The sequence below is a fragment of the Lissotriton vulgaris genome, chromosome 1_1 (assembly GCF_964263255.1).
Source record: "Lissotriton vulgaris chromosome 1_1, aLisVul1.2, whole genome shotgun sequence".
Taxonomy (NCBI): Eukaryota; Metazoa; Chordata; class Amphibia; order Caudata; family Salamandridae; genus Lissotriton; species Lissotriton vulgaris.
This window is the reverse complement of record NC_141685.1, coordinates 1,014,215,528-1,014,242,444: the sequence shown is the minus strand read 5'-3', so window position 1 is coordinate 1,014,242,444 and position 26,917 is coordinate 1,014,215,528. Positions and strand designations below refer to the sequence as shown.

General features: G+C 46.2%; 1 protein-coding gene across 3 annotated transcripts in view; it reads left to right on the top strand.

Annotated features, from left to right (window-relative positions):
- Positions 1–26,917, top strand: part of DSN1 (DSN1 component of MIS12 kinetochore complex) — a 341,302-nt gene that overhangs the window by 29,136 nt on the left and 285,249 nt on the right. For all 3 annotated transcript variants that reach the window (XM_086961432.1, XM_086961414.1, XM_086961423.1), the window contains exon 2: positions 24,958–24,991. Coding sequence is in view for 1 of the 3 variants with exons in the window: in XM_086961414.1 (XP_086817540.1) it covers positions 24,958–24,991 (34 nt within the window). In the remaining 2 variants the exon portion in view is untranslated. The remainder of the gene's footprint in view (positions 1–24,957; positions 24,992–26,917) is intronic.

Sequence of the window (26,917 nt, the reverse complement as noted above, 5' to 3'; positions counted from 1 at the left end):
CTGATATTGTTTGTTTCATTCCCAGGCGTAGAGGATAACTGGGAGGCAAAGTTCATCAGCAGGGCCTCTCTACCCTCTTGGTTCCCTTGTTATTTGGCAGCAGAACAGGAAAGACTTGCAGTAGTACAGGCATTTTTTCCTCTTTGTTTACTGAAAGCCATTCATCATTATTAACATCAGGTTCTGGTTACCATTTTTCGTTATACAAAGGCTAAGATGCTTCAAGGATAGATATTTTGGGTGTTTGACTGCATGATTATAAGTTAAAGATAATTCATCAAGCTCCAGCTGATTTTTGTTTTCAGATTTCCCCATGCAGCTTGCCAGCCTTCTGTTTCAGAAGAATACCTGCGTTATGTCCTCAGTCAGCCATGCTCATATGTGCTAAACAAGTCAATCCTCCAAGATGCACTAGGTGACCCTACCCAACAAGCTATGTCTGATCTTTATTGACACAGAAAATGGAGAGACCTGGAACATGCCCCGAAGTTACAAAAGGGCAGCCACATAAATAATCTCAAGGCTTTTCAACAAGTACACAATGAACTGGCAAGGAATCGCAGTGGATGTCTACTGCAAAGAACCTGCTTAATCCTCTCATGCTCCCTTCAGAAACTGGTTGTAGAACGGTTATTTCTTGTTTTTTGATGAAGCCGAGGAGAAGACAGTGAGGAGTGTCATGTCTGTCAGAGTATGGAGAAGGACAGTGCTCCAGAACCACTATAAACGTCTACGCTACCTACAAGTGCCTGGAAAGCAATTAAAATAAACTTTTTGGGAGTTATCACCACACAACAGAATTGGTTAGTTGTAATTAATTAGTATTTTCTTATCACAACGTAATGTCTGTTCCAAACTGTGCAACAGAAGTAGTCATACCTGTGCTGAGTAAATTATTATTTATACTTTTGGCAACTTGTCCGCAGAGAAGGCAGATAGTGGTCCTCCATTTTGAGGAAAGAATTCAACAACTTTCCTGCATATTTAAGCTTCATCCACCAGAAAGTAACTCCATTGTCGCCTCAGGTCAATGATATTTTTGAGTGCTCCATAGCAATACTAAGAAAAGCACTCTTAAGTCGCAAAGGCTACGCTCTACATTGATAAGACTCAGTCTGACAGTATGTGACAGCAGTGACAGCCCATATCGTAGAAATGATGCCTCGACGGCAGTACACAGATTCAGGTGGCTGAACAGAACCAAAATAACTGACTTCACAGAGGAACCAATTCACAACTGCATCTGAAAGTATGGCCTCATGATTCAGAAAGGAAGAAATAAGATCATATTCCAGCAAGCCATGGTGAGGCCAGTCTATTCGTCTGTGTCAAGGAAAGGCATTTGAAAGGTTGGCTTGAACTTCAAGGCATCTATTGTCACTGCATGGTGAGACGGCGTCATCATGACATGCAACTGCTTGTATTTTTGTACTGTGCAAGCTGAGTTGTCTTTGACAGAGGACACCTCTGATCCTGGAGTTAACTCTTAAGAATGCTATGGAGCCACCATGGACAATCTCAGTGATACAGAAACAGGCCCAGCTGGTTGAATGCTGAACTGCAAATCACAATTTCATCCCTCTGATGGCATGAATTCCTACTGTACTGCTACCTATTGTTCTTCCTCTTCTCGTCATCCTTTTCTGTAGGAAATGACCCCCAACCCTCCTTACTTGTTGCCTTGTCTTTTTAGCTGGCTTTAGAACTCTGCACTTTTATATGCTCCCTTTAATCGTGGTCTAATTGCCATACTCTTAATTGGTATATTTAACGTGCCTGTAAGACCCTAGTTACTAGTATAAGGTGCAAAAATTACCCAAAACATACAAGTTACTTGCCACTAGTGGATTGCGGTCCCTATTATGCCATCCACTATAGTGGGATTGCAAACATGGCGCCAGGCCTCCCATTGTAGCCAGATTTACAGTGCAAAACACAAACTGCGACTTGTCTGAATAAACCATGTTGACCGGTAAAAACCTTCATTTTAAATATTAGAAACTCATCCCTATGTAGACAGGGTGCATAGTATTTTAAAGTGGGGCATGTAGAAATGGAAAGTTAACGTTCTTACAGTGACTAGCACACAGAAGCTATTTACACTGTAGTAAGGCTGGCTGGACTGCCATAAAGAAACACAGGAAAGCAATCCTAAATACTAAGATTTTAGCTCTGCAACGTGACCAGCTAGAAAAATAATTCAGCCACCAATTTTAATAGTAATTTGAAGTCCAATTCAATGGTTACGTTGGATTTCCAAGAAATAATAAGGAAAAGTAGCTTTTCGAAATATTACACTTTACCTACCTCAACTGTCGGAAGGCTATTTAGCATGTGTGGTACATATTTCTCTGTCCATGGATAACTATCTTATCTTCAGAAGACTACTCGAGAGTTGGCATTTTCCTGCATAACCTCAATACTCAAACACTAATGTACAGCATATCACTGTGTTTGTAAAAATTTATAATTTCAATATATGTATATATCTAGATACGTATTTCTATATATAGATATTCTTTAGGTCTTCTTAACCAATGTATAAATTACTTAAGGTTAAATATACTATGCTTAACATGTTTATAGGCCACTGCATAGTCATTTAAGTTATTTGATCAGATGCTTATGGGTCCCTGATTTATTTTTCTGTCACAATATGTAAATATTATAACAACTTTATCTACAAGCGCTTCACTATTGAAATATTGAGGAAAAGATGCAATAAAAAAATAGTTATAAAAATACTCAAGGCTTCAAGTACAGCAACACTTGAAAGTCTGAGTTTATACAATGCATCTTTAAATTTTATCTACCTTATACATGTGTACTCGTTCTATGTAGTCATGTATCTATATATTTATTACTTTACTCTTACTGTAGAAGAAAAAAAAACGGACTCCTTTCAATGCATTACTCTCTCACCCTATACCTCTCAACAGCCTCTACCTCCACTCTCTGACTCATCCCAAACTACATCCTACTACCATGATCTCCAAAATAACCCTTTTTAGACTCTTCCCTCCTCTATCTCTCCTTTGACTCATCCCAAATCTTATGTTACTACTATGATCTCCTTAATTCTTTTCTAGAGACTCTTCCCCCCTCCATCTCTCCTTTTACTCATCCCAGACCTCATTTTACTACTACGATCCCCCAAATAAAACTTTCTAGACTCTTCCTTCTTCTATCCTAATAAATCCAACTAACAGACTTGCATGTTCCCTGCCCAAATTAACTCCTATTTCCTCATACTAATTCACCACTAATCCTTTTTGGGTTCCGGAGTAGCCTGCTACTTGTAGAAAGCTCTTCAATGCCTCGTCTGGGATAGTAAGCGCTATATAAATACAATTACAATAATTCTCAACCAACTGTCAGCCTGTGGTCAGCTTTGAATAGGTGTGTAAAAAGGTGTGAAATGCCTCCCAAAGCAAACAGTAGGCTGAGCTGAATGGGCAGAGATGACTGGTCTGTACTCCAAAGAATGTGTGGTTTTGGACCCGTAGAGCTCCATTTGGCAGCACAGTGTCAAGTCCTGCTTGACAGCTCTGTTGAGCCACAAATAACACTTTGGGTGCCCTTGAAAGGCCGAGAACAGATTGCTAAGACATATCTTGAGTATTAACTCTCTGGTTGCTAGACGACCTTGCTTTTGCCCTACTAGACTATTGTTTCTGGGTTTGTTGTGGGTACAGTACCTGCCTTAAATTGGATTTTAGTGTTAGATGTGCAAGGACACTAGAATAGCCACAGTGCATGGGTCTTTGGGCCTGCTTGCACTAAGGTAAATTGGACCTACTGAAAAAGTTGGTAGGGTTGTCCTTGGAAACCTTTGCCCCATTGATCAGGTGGTGCGCAGGAATTTCACCACTCCCTAGCTGGTTCCAGACATATGTGTTACCTCTAGGCATCCACTACAGAGCACTTTCTGGACCTGAGGAAGATCACAAGAGGACTGGACCTGCTGTCTTTGACCTGAGAGGAGCCTGAAGGACTTGGCCTGCTCCCTCGTTAACCAGGACAAAGAAGTGGACTCCAAAGGCCAGAAGGCTAACCTCCTGTATGAAGACAATCGTCTGCAAGAGGCATTTTCCTGGATAAGCCCAGCTTACCACTGGCAACTAGCCATGGACCGGACCCTACTTTTGGCATCTAACACACTATGAATCTCTAAGGGCCTCCCCTGAAGTCCTTTAGAAGTGTACTCTTGTGATGGATTGGGATTTAAAAGACTAAGGACAGATTCATAATCTAGGGACAGATCGTTTCTCTGCCACGGCGTTGGAGTAAATTACTTCATCGCCCGACGGAGGTACTGTCCACCGGATTTAGAAATGACTCCCAAGCAGGTGGTCATTTCTTGAAGATTTGCCAGGAACTGCCATCATGGTGGGTCCTGCCTATACTTATTTTAGTTTGGTGCAGAGCTCCGTCAACAAGATGGAGCCCTTCCCCAAACGTTTTTCTTTTTTCTTTTCAAAAAGAAAATTCCAAGGCAGGATTTTCTTTTCGAAAATAAAATGCTTCCTTCACAATGGGTGTCCTTTCTCTTGGCGAGGGGAGTATTTAGCAGTTTTCACTCCGTTACCTTCGGGTTTTCCTGGCAGTGAACACTGACCTCTAATCCTTCCCATCTAAATTCGGTGGATGGAATTAGAGGTCTGCCTCCGATGGCCCTTCCTCTACAGGGTGTCAGAAGGGTGTAATGAATGTAGAGACGGAGTATTCACCCCCGCGCTTAATCAAAATGTCCTCCTTCATCTAAATTCGGCGAGTGGGCTATTATGTTGGCTTAACACCAACATATAAATGGGGGCTTAAATCAGAAGGTAAAATCTTTGACTAGGACAAACCAACCTGGTTGTTGTGTTCGGCCAGACTCCTATTGCGCCTGGCCCCCGGTCTACCGCAACCATTGACTCTCACTGATGCTTTTTGGCTCTATTTCTACTTAAAACTTTAAAAATTCATATCTCCGGTTTCCATATTTGAGTTTTGTTATTTTGGTGTTAATTTGTTAAGTACATTTTACTCTTTCTTTCTAATTTGCTTTGGGATTTTCATTGTTTTGTATTTTGACTTTATCACTGTTTTGGTATTGCATAAATACTTTACACGTTGCCCTAAGTTTCGCTGGTCTGCTCTGCGCCATAGCTACAAGGGGGTTGAGCTTAGGCTAATTTAGTGGCTTGGAGGGTTCACTTGGTGGGAAGTAGTGTCCCGCCTGACCCGGGCATTCCTGATGTTGCTCTGAAAATACTGTCTCATTCTGCATGCCCCAATGTTTTCATATTTCTCACAAGACATTATCTCCATTATGCTCCCAGTTAACTTGCTCCATGCTCTGTAGTTCCTTGTTCCAGGGCTCTGTGTTGAGTACGTCATGTCTCATCAGTAATTCAGTAATGTGTATGTCAGTGCTTCTGTTCTACCAAGAAGAGTTGATTCTTAGGATCAGTGGGAGTCAAACTAGACTCGAATTTCGCCGCAAAGAATTGCCCCAAAGGCACTCATTTGGTCTTTTCAAAGTATTAGATTGTTTTATTCAACAAATATAGTTAACATTACAACAGTAGTGTAACTAGCAAACATTTGTACCAATCATCAGTACATTATACTCACTGCACATAAGTTGCTTACAGAAAAATATACAGGCCAAATCAATAGAATATAGTCAAATCAATTTGCTGAGCAACAGAGTTTTCTGCACGACAGCACCAAAGTGAGCTACTTGCCAATTAATCTGATTCTTCTGATAGGATTTTGAACAATATTAACAATTCTTGTATGCAGAACTAACAATATTTGTGACCCATTTAATACAAAACATTCTGTCAGCATCAGGAGACATCAAAAATGTTACATGAAAATTAAAAAAAATTCCATTACTTTCATTCCAGACACTTGTTTTCTAAAATATAAATAAACTACACTATTTTTATTCAGGTATTTTATTCCTTTCTCATAACACTGTACAAAATGGAAAATAACTTCCAAATATATTTTGTTACTTCATTTTTTACATATACTTCAGGATGCAAAAGGAATCGCAACATAAAAGATAACAATATGAGAACTTATGCCAAAATGCACTGCAGACTTTGTCCTTGTAATGGCACTTCTATTACAATGGAAAGGTACAACAGAGCAACAGGCAGTTTTATACAATTCACAATCTTTTCCTATTCTGCAGAGAAAGAAATACATGCACGTTTTGGGAATGCAATGTTAGCAACAACAAAATGCTGTCCTATACATTTCTGACTAGTTAATTAGCATTCTAAATCACCCCTCTGCTAATTGCTAATTATTTAGCCATCACAATATCGTATCTGACATGTAGACTCTTTCGAAATTAAACGTTCAATATATCACGGGAAAGGGGGGAGAGGGAGGGGGAGAGGGGGAAGGAGGGGGGAGAGCCCCCCCCCCCCGATAAACCTTCTTTTAAAAGTATTGATAAACTGACACAAATGGAGAGGTTATATTAAAATGCATCATCTTCATTGACTAGTGGTAACGCGTTTGCTCGGACATTTAACTTATGATTCTGTATTTATATGAAATAGAATGTTACAATACTTTTTTAATAGTCATTAGTAATACTGAGCAGGGATGCAGACGGTATATAAGGGATCAGCAGTGATCTAACCATGAGTGCTTCATGTGTGTACCTGGCCATTTCAGAGAAGTAGATACACTTGCCTGCTTGTTTTGATCAGACCACTGAGTCTCTCAACAACACCAGATGACTGTGGGTGGTAAATGCAGTAAAATGTTTGGTCAGTGCCTAATGTGGCACAGAGTACCTTCATGACTTGATTCTTAAAATGCCACCTCAGTCTTATTCTATCGTCGACTGCATTCCATGCCTACGGATTCACTCTCTGAGCAATAATTTGCAATTGTCCGTCCATCACATCTCTTTATTGGTTATGCCTCAACCTACAAACATGCACACCACTACTAAGATGTACCTTAAATTATTGCATGTTGGTATTTCCTTCACAAAATGGACCTACAATCTTGTCCTTTTTCCAAATGACTCGTGAGTACTAGAGTGCTCTTTTTCAAACTTTGTTTTGAAACTGTACACCTCTGACAATGACTTTTTGCACTATTCCTGAAGGGAAGGTTAAACCAGTAGCAATTAAATGCATTTATCATTCCATTTGTTGCCACATGTGTAGGCCCATGAAACAATCTTACCATTTGTAGTAAAAGTGAATTTGGAAAGACAAACCTTTCATCATTCCTTTACCAGAAGACATCATGTCCATGTTTACATCCTGCATTTTCTCACTTTTTCTTTTCTCCATCTGACATTGTAACTGTACTTCACTTAGCTTTCACAATTTTGGCATTGACTCCCAAATAAGAACAGGTGCCTGGGTCTTTACCAACCTGCATTGACAATTCAGTACACAGTGCTGCGTGTTAAGGTGTAATTGCTTATGGGCAATTACTTCCTCACTCTAGGTAATTATTTTCTTACCGGGCAATTATTTTATCACTGCCACGTCCATGTGCTTTACATTTCACAGCTGCAGTTTTAGATGGCAATCTCCAAGAATACAGCAAATCAAGAAATTACAATCCATTTTAAATTAGTATCCCAGCAGAAGTCATGAAACCTCCGTATCCCCACAACTGTCCAAAATCATGCCCAACTCCAAAAGCGTGCTATAGGTGGAAATTGTATCACTGTGCACAAGCAATACAACAGCCTCTAGTTAGACCTTACAGCAAAGCAACCTGCGCAGAAAACACATTGCCCAAATCTGATGCTTCAACAATGTATGTTAATCTCAAACAGAGTATGCTGCACACAAATGTCCTTCAATGTCTTTTAAACATAAGCCATCAGCAAATAGAACCAAATCCGCATGGTACAGTGGCACGTCTTGTATATCAGGTCCAGGTTTTGTGCACAATTGTATGATGTCCAAAGAATCATCATCATCAATATCATTATCTGCTTTTTTTTAATATATATATAATAATTCTTTTTATTAAACAAAATCAACAAAGAAGACATCAGGGGACACAGAACAAAAAAATACAAATCAATTGACGACATTCAATACCTACAGAGTATTTTGCCGCTATCTCAGTTGGCGGATCAAGGGGATATGTGCTCCTCGGCCTCATCGGGACCCATATATTTATTCCAGGCCTCCCAGATCTTGCTCCACTTCCCTGGACAACCCCTGGCAGAATATACTGATCTTTCCCTGAATATACACCAGTCCAAGTCCTCCCTCCATTTCTCCACCCGAGGTGGCTGACTGGCTCCCCACAATTGGGCCACATTGCGCTTCGCTATCATGAGCGCCAACGTCACCCATTGCTTTCCATATGTGTTAAGGTCGGTTGGCTCCCAGATATTCAGAATACACCTACGGGCTTCCATCCGCAATTCCATTCCCAGGACCGCTCGCAACGTGTTATTGACCCTCCCCCAAAACCCCGACACCCTCGTACAATGCCATACAATATGTATAAACGTCCCCAGTTCCACGCATCCCCTCCTACATTCCCCTCTCTGAGCGGCCCATGTGGACCAGTCGGGGCCCTGTGACATACGACCTGTGTAAGATCTTAAGCTGCACCAATCTAAGCCTCATCGGAATTGCCACAACCCGTGGGGATGAGACCGCCTCCTGCCAGTCCTCGTCCTCCAATCCCAAGCCACCCTCTTGCCACTGCCTTGTGAGGAGCTCCAGTGGGTCTTCCATATTGTTAATGAGCTTTTTGTATAGTAAAGAGATAGTTTTCTCAGGAAGATGGCCGTCTAACACTCTGTCTTCTAGTGGAGAGGCGTTAGGGAGCGTCATGTCCCCAGGGATATGTGTCAGTAGTGCGTGGCGTACCTGAAGATACCGGAAATATTCACTGTCACTCAGGCGATATTGTAGCTTAAGGGAGTCGAATGACAGAATCGTACCGTCCCCCCAGATATCCTTTATGCATGTAATGCCGATTAGAGCCCATTTGTTGAAGCCTTTCGACTTCCACAGACTTCCCAACTTTTCCGAGCTCCACAACGGGGTGGCGAGTGTAAGCCTACCTTCCCACTTAAGGTGCCTGTTGGCCGCTTGCCACATCTGGACGGCATGTGCCGTGAGATGGAATCTGCGGGGCCCCGCATATAGTGCTCTGGTATAGTCTCCCCCTGGCATCTGCCAACGATCCATAGCATAGCGGGGGTCATTAGAGGCCCCGCATATCCCATGGTTAACTGCTGCTAATTGAGAGACCCAATAATATTTCTTCAGATCTGGCAGTCCTATGCCCCTATCATACCAGGGAAGAGTAAACTTAGAATACGCTATGCGGGGTGTACCATCCCAGAGCAACTGCTATGCGGGGTGTACCATCCCAGAGCAACTGCCTCTGGAGGGGCTCTATGTCCTTAAAATATGACGCAGGAACTGGGTCCATGGCATTCTGCAGGGCATACAAGAACCGGGGCAGGGCCAACATTTTAAAGAGTACTGCTCTACCGAGAAGGGAGAATGGGAGCTCCTTCCAGCGTGCCACATCTCCACTAAATCTAGCCAGAGGTTGGGGGACAGGTTATTAGTGAATCGGGTCCTGGGGTCCAGGGTAATATAGATACCGAGATACCGAAAGCAGTGCTGAGCAATTTGAATAGGGCAAACATTAGGGATGATTGGTGGATCCCCCCTGAGGACGAAGAGAACAGACTAGGACCAATTGATAGCGAAGCCTGAGTACCTCCCAAAAATAGACAGGATGTCCAAAAAGCATCTCCGGGACCCCCTCAGGTTAGTGAGATAAAGCAGTATATCATCCGCATAGAGTGAGATTTTATCTTCCCACTCAAAAGTCCATCGCATCCGGCGTATGAAATGGTCCTGCCGGACCCATGCCGCCAATGGCTCCAGAGCCACCGCGAATAGGAGCGTGGACAGGGGGCATCCCTGTCTGCTCCCTCTGCTCAAGGGGAAATCTGTGGACTTGCGTTTATCACCACTACCCGGGCTAAAGGGGCAGAGTAGAGAAGGTGCACCCAGTCTATAAATTCCGGTCCGATGCCTAGCTTCTCCAGCACCGCAAAAAGGTGGGGCTCTGTCGAATGCCATGGTAGCATCCAATGAAACCAGCGCTGCCGGTTCCTGAATCGTTTGGGCCCGGCCCAGGACCCCGTGAAGGTGGCGCAGGTTAAGGGCCGTATTTCGCCGTGGCATAAAGCCCGACTGATCGGGGTGTACCAAGGTGGTAATGACCTTGGCTAACCTTGTCGCCAGCAACTTCGCCAGGACCTTAGGCTCCACATTTAAAAGCGAGATGGGCCTATACGATGAACAGCTCACCTTAGGCTTACCCTCCTTGTGGATAACCACTATATTTGCAATACGCTGATCATATAGAAGTTCCCCCCCTATCCCTGCTCTCCATAAACATAGAACTGAGAAAAGGAGCGAGTTTATTAGAATTCAGTTTGTAAAGTTCTACGGGGATGCCATTCGGTCCCGAGGCCTTGCCAGAGTTGACCCCCCTTACTCCCTTTGCCACCTCGTCATTAGTTAGCGGGGAGTCCAAGTATCTACGGTCATCTTCAGGGAGCCGGGGCATTTGGATGTCCCTAATCATCTCCTTGTTATCGTCTTCCAAATACACTCCTTCTGAACGATACACCGTACTATAGTAGTCTGCAAACCTGTCAGCAATGGCCTGCGGGTCAGTGATCACTTCAGAATCCTCCCCCTGCAACTCAGGCACTAACCGCGACGCCCACTCTCTTTTCCAACCAAGCAATCAGCTTTCCCGCTTTGTCTCCATGTTCGTATACCCTACTCTGGGTCTCGCCGCACTGAGCCCCGGCCCCCTTCTTAGCCAAATTACCAAACTCATCCTGTCTTAATTTGAAACGGTGGAGACCTTCTGGGGTTACTGTCTGGGAAACTTCCCTATCCAACTTAATCACTGCCTCCTCCGCTTTCTCCAACTCGGCCTGTCGCTCCCTCTTTTTCTTTACGATCAGGGATAGAGCCTCGCCCGTGCTACCGTTTTAAACACCTCCCACAAGGTTTGTGCCGAGTCCACCATGCCCTGGTTGTCCTGGAAGTACCTATCCATGACTTTGACTATATCTCTCTTGATAGTGGGGTCTCTCAAATGCCAGGGGTTTATGGGAGCGATACTACCAACGGAGACCCGGTCGAATTCTAACTGCAACCAGACCAGGGAGTGGTCGGATATGCCCCTCCCCAGATGCCGTACCTCCTGAACCATAAATGTCTGGGTGGACGGAACTAAGATGTAGTCTATCCTGGACATACTGTGGTGTGCGGATGACCCATACATATACTGCACGCTATTCTGGTTCAGCTCCTGCCAACTATCCACTAACCCCGTTATATCCAAATAGTGGGGGAGCCACCTCTGCGCCGGACGCAGTAATCTAGCCGGGTGCCGATCCGCTTCTCCGTCAACCACTGCATTAAAATCTCCTCCCATGACCAGGGTCCCCAGAGGTAGAGTTAAAAAAAATAGTGCCCAAGTCACGAAATGTATCAGTTTGCAGGCCTGGTGGGACATAGATGGAAACAAAAGTAGCAGTCCTCCCCTCCCATTGGCCAGAGATGCCCACATATCTTCCCCGCTGATCGGACCACGTGGCTTGAATAGTCAGGGGAAACTAATTTTTAAGCAAAATACCGACCCCTGCGACCCAGAAGTGAATTCTGCATGTGCCACCAATTTATAGCCCCCCCGTGTTAGGCCATGCATCTATTCCCGATTAAGATGTGTCTCCTGCAAAAGCACCACGTCTGGGGAGTGACGCCTAATGAACTGACTTACCATCCCCCTCTTGATTTTATCGCCCAATCCATTCACATTTCAGCTAAGCTCTTTGATCCCCAATCCCCTCCCACTACTTGACATTAGACTGGTATGGAAGCATCCTGTCTGCTGCACTGTCCCCTGATGTTACAAACATACAACAAAAACCAAACAAATCGGTGTGACCCCGTACCTCCGCCAACCCCTCCCCCCTCCCTGGACCCCTGCTTTCGGCTTATGCCCATCACCAACTTGCAGTGTGCCTGTCGCCCCACTCTCTAACTCTACAAACTACCTAAATGTAGTAACGAGGAGGAGAATCGATGTCTTCCCCCTCCCCCCCCCCCCGCTCCACAGCAGACATTAGCCCGCAAGTTCGGAATACCCCACACATTTCACAGTGTCCCTGTATCAACAGGTTTAGAAACATCTGTGGGTCCAGCCCCACCGCCCCACAGTTCACATCAGTCCCATAGATCCATCTACCTCCTTCATTCCTACTCCTTCTGCTTGCCGTCTCCCTCGCGATTATGCCCCTCCGGCGTGGCTGGGGGGCGGCTGTCAATCCAGTCCGAGACCACCTCCGGGTTGTCGAAGAACCAGACCCTCCCCTCGGCCTCCACCCTCAAGCGCGCCGGGATCATCATTGCATACCTCAGGCCCTTGTCTCTAAGTTTCTTCTTCACTGCTAGAAAACTTTGCCGTTGTTTCTGGACAAGTTGCGTGAAGTCAGGGAAGAAGGAGAGGGTGGCATTCTCGTACTGGAGGGGGCCCCCCGAGCGGGCCGCCTGCAGTATAACATCTCGGTCTCTGAAGTTTAAGACCCTCGCGATCATTGGGCGAGGCGGCGCCCCAAGCCTGGGCGGACCACCGGGCACCCTGCGCGCTCGCTCGATTGTAAAGAATTTACCCAGTCCTTTGGGCTTGAGGTAATTCCGGATAATGTCCTCAACGAACAGGTCTGGGGCCGGGTTCTCAACTTTCTCCTGGACCCCAAGGATGCGGATATTATTGTGTCTGGCTCTCTCTCAAAATCATCCAGCTTCTTGTCTGTCAGGGCCCGGGAAGCCGTAAGGTCGCGTACTTCCTGCTGGAGCAGCGCCACATCGTTGATCAAACTGGCAGTCTTTGTGTCCAACGATTTCACCTTTTCGCTCGCTTTCGTGAGATCTGCCCGGATGAGGTTGACCTCTATCGTGACCGTGTCCAGTTTATTGTCCAAGGACTCAATTTTCTGTCCCAGTGATGACTGGATACCATCTATGGCTGCCATCACGTCCAGTAGCGTCGGCTCCGCCGGTGGCCCGTAGATTCACCACCCACCGACTGGGCCCGTTTCAGGTCTATAGGCGAGCCTTTAGGCATAGTGTAGAGGTCCAGCTTGTTGGACTGAATCTGTTTCGTCCCTCTAGAGGATCTGGGCAGATGCTTGTCGGTATGCGGCTTGGCCGCCATCTGAAACACCGCTCGAAGGGCGCGTCCACTCCCGGACTCCGCGCGGACACATGGAAACCCAGACCAAGCCAATCACACACTTTTAGGTTGCCATCCCTTCGCCGCCGTCCGATGCCACCTGTTGGGTCGGGCCAAGGATGCAAGGTGTCCCAGGCAATGCTACAACTCGTGGTCACGAAGAGGCAGTACTGAAAGCAGAGGCCAGAACCAAGCCGGTTAACACACTTCCCCCATGGGCCGGGTATAACACAGCCATACGCCATCGGAAGGCCAGGAGAGTGAAGGCCCGTCCGAAGCCCTCACAGGGAGGTCAGCTGCAACGGTAGACCACAATATAGCGGCGACTGCAACCCAAAGGATAGACAGTCCAGGAGGCGCCCCGCATGGGAACTACTCCGTTGGACCCCCAGTATACTGTATAGATGGCTCACAATGCCCGCCTCCTCGGCCAAGCAGGACAGTCCCATCCGCCGGTTGACGGAGTGGCAGCGCTCCTTAAGCGGCTGTCGCTGTCCGTCACTCCTCAGGCACCCATGTTGCGGGGCTGCTAATGTTGCGGCACGGCTCCTGGCTCGGACAAAACCACACGGAGCGCTGCTCCCTACGCTCCCATCCCGGGGGCCACCTCCAGCGCAGCCCGGAGTTGGCAGCCTTATCAGACGCGCTGTGGCACCACCGTATACCAAATCTGCCTGGCCAGTCCAAATAGTCACCGGTGGGGGGCTGTATCCTGCTGACATTATCAGGCTTTGTACTGTGGGCGCAGCTCAGGGTCTTTGAGAGCACAACAAGGGTGGGCAGGCTGGCTGCGTCTGAGGACAGACTCAGTGTGTCTGGGGGTTCATATCGCAGCCGTAGTGTGAGCTAGACTGATTCATTCAACCCCGGCACTGTCCGCTGCTGCAGCAGTCCTTATATCAGTATCCCCTCCACTACTGCAGGCAGCGCTGCCCCCTCGCTCCTGTCCCGGGGGCCACCTCCAGAGCAGCTTGGGATTGGCAGCCATAATTGACGCGCTGCAGCACCACCTCCCCAGCGGGGGGGGGGAGCCAAGAGTCGTCCACACTCCCCCGATGCCCCAATGCCCCCCACCGCCTGTTACAGAGTCTCACCACAGTCCGGGGGTTGCACCTGACGTCACCAACAAGACCACTCCGCCAGTGCACAGCTCCCGATGGAACGTCCCGCCGCCGTCAGTCTCTAGCGGGCCGGACCGGACACTTCCGGGTCACAGCCCCGCTGTTGTTTAACTCTGCTGCGGCCACCGGGCTCACGCAAGCCCCCGGCCTCAGCTTCCATCCAGGCCGCAACTGCCAGGTGCTGTATCTCTGGCCCCCGATGTCGTAGCGGGGCCAGAGCAACTGCCGGGAGCTTTGCGACACTTCTTCGGTTGGGTGAAGAGCTCCGACGCAAGGATACTCAACACGATAGAGGAGGCGGAGGGCAGGTAACGCAGAACCGAGGTCCTAAGCGGCCATCATGCTTAACGCGTAGCCCCCCCCCCCCCCCCCCCCCCCTTATCTGCTTTCGGAAGTGATAAAAGACTAGCAGGATGTAAGGTACCACATCTTCTGATTGACAGGCTGTCAAAATTATTTGCTCATGCTTGTTTAATCTCACTTTAGTTAGATGCAGAGTCTTGCTGTGGGGTAAAAGTATCCCCACTGAGTGTGGCACAAATATAATGAATTTATGACCCAAAACCACTGAATCTCTGGGTGATGGCTACAGCAGTTATTGTGTTACTAGATTTATAAAGCGCGTAGCTGCCCCAGCAACGGGGCGTCCCAGCACTAAACCCAGAAATAACATTGTAGAGTGTAGAAAACAAGAGGCAACAACTAGACCGGGAAGAGCCAAGGTTTTTTTGGTCCTTCTGAAAGCCACAGGATTCTGGATACTCCTGATGGTCACTTGTAGGGATTTCCAGAGGGCTGATGCCAGCGCCTTAAAAGAACGTCCCCCTGCTCTTGCTCTTTGGACTCTAGGGACGCATGCTAAATGCAGATCCGCGGAACGCAGCGTGCAGCGTGGTGTATAAGGCAAGAGAAGAGCAGTAGTTGCAAGCAATCGGAAACATCCAGGAAGAACAACAGCAACTGGATCTAGGGTTCAAAAAAGAATGCAACACATCTTTTCTCACTGCCATGCTGGTGATTGAGAATAGAAAGAGAGCACCTCATTTGTGAAGATACAAAAATAACTTTCTCATAATCTTGCATTCCTATAGCAGGTGTTGTACGTGGGGTGTCTCATCTCCAGATAGGTTTTCATGCATTTTCCATCCAAGGGTGTACTGGATCAGTTAAGTCACTATGTATCAGTCTTTGCAATGGCTTAGCAGTTAATGAAAAATTGGGAATCTACTGGTGACAGTATCCCATCATTCCCAAGAACACACTTGCACATCTCTGTGTACGGGGTGGACTCATTCTCAGAATAGGGAAGGTGTTCTCTTTTGACACCATTCTCCTTTCTGAACCTGATGTTCCAAATAGGTAACTTCTGTCTGACAGTATTCTAATTATGTTGATGAAACTTTGTGTCCCTCATCAGCCAAATGATTTAACGATGCAGTGGTGTCCAGTTTACAAGCTTCTTTTGTGTTTGCGGCAATCGTAACATAAGGTCATTTGTATATTGGACAAGGACTGACTCGCAGTCTCAATCTCAATTCTTCTTGTTCTTTCTTGAGAGATTGTGAAAAGCTGAAAGGTGACTCGGTTTACTCTTTAAGTAGTCTGTGCCCCACAAGTACCTTATTTCTGAATTGGAAGGCAAAAAGATACAGGCTATCCTCACTAAATCAGTAATAGTCCTTTAATCTTGTACTATCCTCCAATTTCCATTGGCTTTGTAAATCACTATTATTATCCCTTTTGATGCCAGGTGACCTCCCCCTCCCTCCGCCACCTTCCTGTGCAAAACTTTTTTTGGGCTATTTGGAGTACTTTACACTTAGTCTCCCATAACGTTTTGTTTCCATAAGGTATTCATGCCAAATTTGCGTCGTTTTTTTTTCCCCCAACATCCTGGGGATTCTAAAGGTACCAAGGTTTTGTGGATTCCCTTTGAAGAGACGAGAAATTAGCAAATATACAGGAACATTTTGTTTTTTTGGGGGACAAATGGGGGAAAAAGTGCAGCAGAGTCTGGTTTTTTCCCCCCTGCAAATGGCATCGTCTAAGGAGTTGCGGTGCCAAAATCACCATCTTCAGGAACAGATAAACCTTTGTCAGAAAACATTTTATTTACAACAAGGGGTGGTGAGGGACAGAGTCTCTGAATTAAGCAGAAAGCTCTCACCCAGTCAAGAGATCAGGGCTAGATCCAACACAGTTTTTTAGCTCACTGCACCATCCCAGTTTCAGAACCTGGCTGTATGCAAATTAGTCTGTTCCTGTCCCAGTGCATGATGGGAACAGGGCAAACCAAACTACAAAAGCCAATTCTTACACTGGGAAGGAAACAAGCTCCCGGGGACCGGTTTCTGGCATTACAGCCGTCTTCGGCCCGGTTTGCTTGAATCCTGATGGTGCAATGAGCAAGGGTCTCACATCTGAGAATACCCTTCCACGCTTAGGGTGGACAAAAATATTTACAACAAGGGGTGGTGAGGGACAGAGTCTCTGAATTAAGCAGAAAGCTCTCACCCAGTCAAGAGATCAGGGCAAGATCCAACACCGTTTTTTAGCTCACTGCACCATCCCAGTTTCAGAACCTGGCTGTATGCAAATTAGTCTGTTCCTGTCCCAGTGCATGATGGGAACAGGGCAAACCAAACTACAAAAGCCAATTCTTACACTGGGAAGGAAACAAGCTCCCGGGGACCGGTTTCTGGCATTACAGCCGTCTTCGGCCCGGTTTGCTTGAATCCTGATGGTGCAATGAGCAAGGGTCTCACATCTGAGAATACCCTTCCACGCTTAGGGTGGACAAAAATATTTACAACAAGGGGTGGTGAGGGACAGAGTCTCTGAATTAAGCAGAAAGCTCTCACCCAGTCAAGAGATCAGGGCTAGATCCAACACCGTTTTTTAGCTCACTGCACCATCCCAGTTTCAGAACCTGGCTGTATGCAAATTAGTCTGTTCCTGTCCCAGTGCATGATGGGAACAGGGCAAACCAAACTACAAAAGCCAATTCTTACACTGGGAAGGAAACAAGCTCCCGGGGACCGGTTTCTGGCATTACAGCCGTCTTCGGCCCGGTTTGCTTGAATCCTGATGGTGCAATGAGCAAGGGTCTCACATCTGAGAATACCCTTCCACGCTTAGGGTGGACAAAAATATTTACAACAAGGGGTGGTGAGGGACAGAGTCTCTGAATTAAGCAGAAAGCTCTCACCCAGTCAAGAGATCAGGGCTAGATCCAACACCGTTTTTTAGCTCACTGCACCATCCCAGTTTCAGAACCTGGCTGTATGCAAATTAGTCTGTTCCTGTCCCAGTGCATGATGGGAACAGGGCAAACCAAACTACAAAAGCCAATTCTTACACTGGGAAGGAAATAAGCTCCCGGGGACCGGTTTCTGGCATTACAGCCGTCTTCGGCCCGGTTTGCTTGAATCCTGATGGTGCAATGAGCAAGGGTCTCACATCTTTTCAACACAGTTTAAAAATTTTACTGGGATTTAGCCAATTTTTCCTATTTTGTCTGCGTTCAACCTCCTTTCAGTTAGTGGTAGAAATGAGTGAATCCCGGAAGGCTATACATTTCTGAAGAGTAGACAAAAGTCTGAATTCAGCAAGGGGTCATTTATGTAACTCCTTCAAGGTTTTCCTATAGAAATTACAGTGGAAATAAATAAATATTGGAAATGGAGTTAAAAAAACCTGCCAAATATGCCAACGTTTTCACCTGTAACTTCTTGTAAGTATGGCTGTTCTTTGAAAGCAATATACAGTTACATCTGCTGGACTCTTCTGGTTGTTGGGATATATAGAACTTGTAGGTTCACCAAGAACCCGAGGTACCCAGAGCCAATAACTGAGCTGCACCTTGCAATGATTAGGGCTCGGGCCTACCGTTCCACTGCGTCGGCAGTGGGCGTGGCCTAAGAGTCCTTTTCTGAGGGCTCACTAAAACGTAACTACCGAATTCCAGGCTGCTCGTGCATTTTCGTGATTTTTTTTTTTGCCAGCTGCATTGCAAGTGGCCTTTGCGTGCGTGTGCTTTCGGAACAGAACACGCAATAGGCCATAGGCGGTCGAGTAGCTCCGCCTATGCCCCGCTGCTGTCTGTTACGCGCACCAGAAGCCCATATGTTTTGAATTATCGCGGCTTGACAGCCGAGATAATTCAAAACATATGTTAGCAGGGGCGAGCGCGCACACCACTGCTCGTTTCAGAAGGACTGGTTTTGTCATCCATCGGAAATATCAGTGTTTGCCGGGATGTGTACTGCTAGGGAGCGAGGGCACGTCGCCTGCTCACGCTGCAAACTAACAGCAGTAGGAGACCAGAGAGCCTGGTCAGTCTCTAAAGAGAGGAAAACTCAAAATGACTAGTTTTATTTAAGAGATTCCGCAAACTGTGTCCTAAAACGACTGGGTTTCAGCCGGACTCCTTCAGTACAACGATGCAAATCTGAGGCCGGCGTTTGACTGTTTTTTTATTAGGGACTGGGGTATACAGCAAGCCATGTGGTAAAATCTACAGAGTGGAAAAATAGGTATCATGGGAAACTATGTATTTCCGAAATGAGAACAAGAAATGAAGTTTGGAAGCAGTGGTTATTTGCACATCTCTGAATTTGTGGGTACCAATACTAGCATGTGATTTAGAGGGCATTTTTCAATTTTTTTACACACTTTCTTACATTTGGTAGGCACAAATGTAGAGAAAGCCAATTGTTAATTAAACGTGTTATACTATTCTGTGTTTCCCCCAAGTCTCCCGATATAAATGGTACCTCACTTCTGTGGGTAGGACTAGTGTCTGCAACAGGATGCGGTCCAAATCGCAAGATGGACACATCACTTTTTTACACTGAAAACGGACCCCTTTTTAGGTCTCGGCTAAGCTCGCGGAAGCGCGTTCTCGCCGAGAACCTATTGTCGCCGTGTGTGCTTTTCAGGAGACAATCCTGGCCGCGCGCATCTCCTTGGAGGTGATTTGAAACTGGCACGCGAACGCGCTCGCTGTGGCCAGCTGCTGTCGCGCATTCACACAGACACACACGAGCGCCCATGCACGCACGCACATACAGACACCCCCCCACACACATACACACACGCGCGCACACACACACACACACACACACGAGTGCTCTCCCCCCCCGTCGCACACAGACACACACACACAAGTTCACCAAGACCCCCCAGCCCTTTTTAACTTACCGGGCCAATCTCGGGGGACTCCGCCGCTGCGGCTCTTGCCAGCTCCTTTCCCGGGGCACCCTCTTGGTCAAGGGAGCCCTGCAACACTTGCGTTACCTCCTGCTGGCGACCCCGGGGCTCTCCACCGCTCACAGGAGCCCCGGGCCGTGATACACATTTACTCTGCCTGCCTCCTCTTCCGGTCCGGACGTGGCCCCGCCCCCGTCACAGTCGACATTGCCTGACTTCCGGTGCGTACACCAATGGAGACACAAGACTGCAGAAAGGTGTGTTTTGAAGGAAGTTCATGTTATCCTTATTTTCTAGTCTTTTTTGTATGGTTTGTTAAGTGCAGGTGCAGACTTTACCTTTCATTTATATTCTTTGTAAATTATTTGCACTCCCTTTTTAAGGATAACATTTATATTTCACTTTCCGGTCAATAAAAAAAATGTAATTGTCTTCAGCTGTTGCATCAAAATTGCCTCTGATGTTGAAACCCTGTTTCTTATCATAGGTGCTTCACAGTTGAATGTATGTGCGGCGTGTTGCGTGGGTGTGCCAGCACAGGTTCCACATTCAAAGTGCTGAGCTCCGGGTGGGGGCTGAGATGGGGTTTGGCGACCTGCACAGCAGTGCCTTTAAGGACTAGGTGTGTAGTTTCCTCTTTTGACAGGTGGAAAGTAAGCTAGCTGTGGAACGGCATGCGAGTGCCCTGCACCCACATGCGTGCATATAGTGCCCGGGTCTTTTAAGCAGACTCCATGTGTGCTCGAGCCAGCCTCCAATCTCGGTAGAGAAAAAGTGTTGTAGCTTGTAGGTGCTATTGCAAAGTCTGTTGAATAGTTGTTAGCCCATTGCCGAAATGCCCTTTATATCTTTGGATGATTAAAGACCTTAAGTGTTTTGAAATTACTACCCCTTTTGACAAATCACTTAGTATTAGCTCTCAAAAAACTCGATTTTTGTAAGGCGTTGTTTTATCAACACAGATATATTTCTCACTAGTTAAGCAGGATATCATTAATGATGGCTCCGTTTTGTGACATTTTTGAAACATGAAACCTTTTGGTGAAAGGATAACATTTTGCTAAATTGCTAGTGTTGGCTGTTATGCGCGCAGAGTTCCCTTCCGAATAGTAGAGGCATGCATGGGAGTGGTAAGCATACTCCAACATTTATGTCCCATGGTGGATGAGACGTGGAAGCCAGTTGTGCTAACACACAAAATATAGTTCTTCTTTTGCTGTTCAAGAGCTCTTACATCCAGGGAACCCTATGCCGTGCTGCAGGCACCAGAATCCCCTAGTCTGCATGCTTCCCTTTCAAAGGATTCCATGTCCATGTCCATATTTGCAGCAGCACCTGTGCCAGACCTACCGATCAGCAGTGCTGGCGCAGCAGACCCTGTGCCGGTGAGGTAAATGTACTCTTTTCCATAAGACAATTTTTGCAAGTATTTTGAAGTTATATAATCATTATCCTGGCCTGGTTATGATCCTGGGCTGTCAGGTTGTAAAAATAAGAAGACGAAAATGATGCTGGGCAAAAGACTAGGTGTGGATGCATTAATGACCAGTAATGTCGCTATGTATGGATTTGTGACACAGTGGATTGAAACGTTTGAAAAATAGCTTGACATTGGGCATGTCATAGATGATGTTTGGTGCAAACGAAGCGTGGAGTTTACTTAAAGCTGTTTATTTGAAGGAAGTTTACACTTTAACCACAGTGCTGCAATGGACCACACAACACACCAGCCTTACAGTATACAAGTAAAATTGAGAAGTAAAAAATGCAAAGAGATAAGTAGCACATAATCACAAATGAATGTAAGCATATAATAGGTCCTGTTTCTTCCTCCCTCCCTCCCGTGCATCTGCTTCTTCTTTCCCTCCATCCCGCCCCTGCTTCTTCTTCCCTCCCTCCCACCGACCCTGCTTCTTCTTTCCTGCCTCCCTCCCACCCGCCACTGCTTCTTCTTTCCCTCCCACCCACCCCTGCTTCTTCTTTCCCTCCCACCCGCCCCTGCTTCTTCTTTCCCTCCCACCCGCCCCTGCTTCTTCTTTCCCTCCCTCCCACCCGCCCCTGCTTCTTCTTTCCCTCCCTCCCACCCGCCCCTGCTTCTTCTTTCCCTCCCACCCGCCCCTGCTTCTTCTTTCCCTCCCACCCGCCCCTGCTTCTTCTTTCCCTCCCACCCGCCCCTGCTTCTTCTTTCCCTCCCACCCGCCCCTGCTTCTTCTTTCCCTCCCACCCGCCCCGGCTTCTTCTTTCCCTCCCACCCGCCCCGGCTTCTTCTTTCCCTCCCCCGCCCCGGCTTCTTCTTTCCCTCCCTCCCGCCCCGGCTTCTTCTTTCCCTCCCTCCCGCCCCTGCTTCTTCTTTCCCTCTCTCCCTCCCTCCCGCGCTTCTTCTTTCCCTCTCTCCCTCCCACCCACCCCTGCTTCCTCTTTCCCTCCCGAACCTCCCACCCGCCCCTGCTTCTTCTTTCCCTCCCTCCCACCCGCCCCTGCTTCTTCTTTCCCTCCCTCCCACCCCTGTTTCTTCTTTCCCTCCCGCCCTTGCTGCTTCTTTCCCTAGCTGCTTCTTTCCCTCCCTCCCACCCGCCCCTGCTGCTTCTTTCCCAACCCTCCCACCCGCCCCTGCTTCATCTCCAAGAGATGCCTAAACAACCCAGTTTCTTTTTCAACTCTGTTTATTCTCTGCCCCTCTCAATGGACAGAATACAAAGAAAAGTGTTATGCTGCACTTTTTACTGACCCGTTACCCACCCCGACCTGCTCTCCTGTTCCTTGTTGCTTACCCCGACCCCATTGGCATAGCCATAAGCTCACCCATAGGCAAAACCTATTGGCTGTGCCAATGCTTTTTTTTCTTGCCTCTGTGTGGCTCTGTGTGTGTGTGTGTGACTCTGTGTGAGGGTGGCTCTGTCTGTGTGAGGGTGGCTCTCTCTGTGTGAGGGTGGCTCTGTGTGTGGGTGGCTCTATGTGAATGACTGTGGGTGGCTCTGTGTGGGTGGCTCTGTATGTGTGTGTGGGTGGCTTTGTGTGTGGCTCTGTGTGTGGGTGCAAATGCAATAGGTCTTGCATTTGCGAGAGATTAAGCTATTGGCATTGTAAATGACAATGCCATTTATTTATATGTTTAAAAAACAAAAACATGAATAAAAAATGTCATTAGCAATGCCAATAGCTCTAACTTTAACAATGCCGAGACCATTGCATTGTAAATGCTTGTTTACAATGTACTTAGCTGTTGATTTTGAGCTCTAGGCTCAGCCAGCACCTAGGGGAACCTAGCACACCTGTACATTTTCTTTTACACTAGACACCCAGGGGAATCCAGGATGGGGTGACTTGTGTGGCTGTCACCAGGTTCTGTTACCCAAAATCCCTTGCAAACCTCAAAATGTGCCTAAGTAGACACATTTTCCTCATATTTCTGTGATGCAAAATTCTGGAATTTGCGGGAAGCCACAAACTTCCACCCACCCAGTATTCTGCCAAGTCTCCCAATTAAAAGGGGTACCTCATTTGTGTGGGTAGATCTAGTGCCTGTGACAGGAAACAGCCCAAAATATTCTGTGGTGACATCAAAATTATTTATCACAAAATTATCTTGTTTTGCAAGGGAGTCACTTGTGTTTTTTGTCCCGGGCTCGGCGACCATTCTACAGAAACCTACCAAAACCAGACACTTTTGAAAACTAGACACCCGGGGGGATCCAGGGAGGTGTGGCTTTCTCTGTTCCCCCAACATTTTCTTACCCAGAACGAAAAAATAAATAAAATTTTTCTCACATTTATGTGTGAGAAAGTTGTCAGATCACTGGGCCGACACAAATTTCCTGCCACCCAGCGTTCCCCAAGGTCTCCAGATAAAAATGATACCTCACTTGTATGGGTGGGCCAAGTGCCTGTGACAAGGATGGGTCCAAAACTTGTTGTGGAGACATCAAAATGATCTGTTCAAAACTACCTGCTTTTGCAAGGGAGACACCCGGGTTTTTGGTCACGGGCTCAGGAGATTTGTGCTGGCCCGGTGATCCCATAACTTTCCTACAAGGGAATATGTTTTTGTCAATGAATCAAATTTGCAAGGGTTTCTGTGTTAGTAAACCTTGTGGGATCCACACAAAACATAACACATTATTCCCTTGGTGACTAGTTTCCCCAAAAATGTGAGGGCAGAAGGTGTTCACCACAAAACAAGTATGTACTGAATGTAAAATGCAAAAAAACACCAAATCTTAACTGCACACCCACCCATTATTCGATCACGGGCATTCTGGTTAGGTTTGGCACAAGGGTAAGTAAATGGTTAATAATTTTTTTTTTAACTATTCACTAGTGACTTTACGAAATACAATCTGCAAAAATCATTGTTATTAATTTCAACATTACATCAAAGAACCATTGACTTACAGCCCATGAGCTGTAAAGCCACTTCAAGTCACCAACCACTTTACAGTCCATTCACGCACCTTTCATTAGTCAGACAGAGAAAATCATTCACGATGCGGGCCCAACACAATACAACACTTACATTTACAAATAGCGCCATTAAAGTGTTCTTCACTCTCATACGCCAACAGAGCTAACACATCAATCTCACCACCAAGCACCAAAATATCATACAACTGACAAACACACCTCAAGCAAGTACATACACATAATGGCTACCACCACCAACACACTGCCATTCCACACACACCGCCAGCCAAGAAAATGGCGACAATATTGCCCCTGTAATAGGGCCGTGATGTGACATATAAATCAAGAAAAACCCTAGTGTCTGGTGGCCTTCTGCCCCCACCAACACCCCCCCACCCCTACCGCTTGGGGGCAGAGGGGCCTAAAAGTAAAGCCGATCTGCCCCTGGCGGGGCAGAAAGTGGCCAAAATATTTCCTTCATAATAGGGGTAGCTCCCCAACATATAAATAAGTTAAATCTCGTATCTAGTGCATTTCTGCCTCACTTGGGGGCAAGTGGGCCTAAAAATAAGGCCGATCTGCCCCCAGCGAGGGCAGAAAATGGCCAAAATATTGCACCCATAATGGGGAGTGACCCTGCCCAAGGGGCCGCCGAGGTCTGCCCTTGGAGATGCTTAATGGAAAATCATATCTGGCAAACACACAATACAAAAGCTGTCTTGTGTTTGACACCCTTCCAGTTTAAGCGTAATACGTAGACTATTTTCTCTCACAATCATTACATGGAACATCTCTGTAAGACTGGTTCTGGGCTCTTCTATACAATAAAAAATTTAGTAAATCTTGAAAGGTTCACCAAAAGTAGAATTGTGTTTCATTTATGTTATAGTTACCAAGTTAAATAGTGATTCTACAATCTGTGTTTCTCCTTTTTTAGTGATGAAGATACCAAGTCTCAGAACTTACCAAAGGTAAATGTAGTTTTATTGTTTCCTCCTTCTTGCTGCCATTCACCCTTTCTTCCTTGCATTCGCTAGAGATTGATAAAACGGGCAACTTTGAGGTGGTAGTTATTAGGGCCTGTTATTTAGATGCCATTACACTGTTGCAACTAGCTGCGTACATGATGAGTATTATTATACATTTGACTTCCATGTTTTCAAAATATATTATACCACCTTTCATGTTTGTTTCAAATACATGGAAGAAGCTTACCCTGAGCATGTGCATGTCATATCCTGTTCAGGGGGCAACAAAATGGCAGGCAGGGTTTACTGCGCTACACTCGTGGTGGTTGGGATTGTGTTACTGTCGTGTCCTGTGGTCTGTCCTACTATGGCTCTGCAAACTGACCAAGAACATAATTTCTATACTTGACTCTCAGGATCACAAGGGGGAGCAGTTAACGACATCTTATGGATGTAGTGTGGTGGACAGAGACTCCGAACTGAAATAGTCAAATTAGCGACCAAGTAATTCACTGTCCACCCTCGTGCGTGTCTTTTAGTATATACAAACAAGCATTTAATTGCAATGCAATAGGTCTCGCATTACTGAAAGTTTGAGCTATTGACGCTGCAAATAATAATGCTTTTTAGATTTATTTATTTTTTATATATATCCTAGCAGTAGCATAAATAAGGGTGCTGTGCATTATGTGGCTAATAGAGGTCCTATTACAACTCCACATGGACACCAAGTAACAGCCCATGGTATTGCACCGTTTTCTTGCTTGATGGATTTTATTACTTATGCTACTGCTGGGATAGTCTTTTTTTTTTTTAACTAAGAAACATTGTCATTTGCAACATTTAGTAAAGTGAGACCTAACATTGCAAAAGCTTGTAGAGAGGGCGGCTCACTGAGAGCTGGATGCTTGTTTCCCTGGCAGTGGCATTGCTGTCCTGTGTGTGGTGGAATGCTTTGCCATACAGATAGTTAAACAAGATGCTTTTACACGCCAATATGAATGGGCACCGACGTGATGATGAATAAAACCCTCAACCCCCTTCCTGGGTGCAGGCTGGCCAAAACAAACTTCACACAAAGCTCCTGCACCGAAAGCGAGTCACACAGACAGGATGCAAATGCAGAGTAAATAAAAACAGTCTCAGATTTTTGCCATTTATCCATTGAAAAAAGAACTGATTTTCTGTAAAGGGTGATTGACATGAGGGACAGATTCTTGTGAGTTGCAGTGTTTAAAATGTGATTAGACTATGGGGCACACAAAGACATGACAAAGTTTAATAGAAAACAAAAAACATCAAACTGCAAGTTTGTAAAAGTGGGCTGTATTTGTGAGGGAGATATATACTGTAATGATGATTGTGAGTGCACTGGTTAAGAGCAACCCAAGCTACCCCTGGGCTACAGGAAGTCTGAGGGGGTAACCAGCAGCAGTTGAGCCACGTTACAGAGCAGTGAGTGCAGCGGCAGCTACAGCTATTAGGAGGCGATATGGGGCGTGCAACAGACGCCATGTTGATTTGTAAAGTTTAAATGTCCCACCCCTCTCAACCTATTTTGCATAACGTGGCAGTTTCCAGCTGAATGCCCGATTTTTAGGGGGATATAGAAAGCCCTTCTTAGGGTTCTGTCAGCACCGCCTAAGATTTGACCGTGCACCTTATCTCGTCAAACATTTGTAAATGTTCTGTCCAGACAAGTCTTGACCTTTTACTGACAAGTAATGACACTCTTTACAAAGGTTTCACCACATAAATCTAAGAGTAAATCTTATAACCACACGTACCATAATGCAATATCATGGTGGCAAAAAAAAAACGGGGTGGGTTGAAAGAGCACTAGTGACACACAGTCACTTTGGGACGGTGGTACACGCCGATACACCCACAGCGCTTCAGTGTGTTGCAAATGAGAGAATACAGAAAATG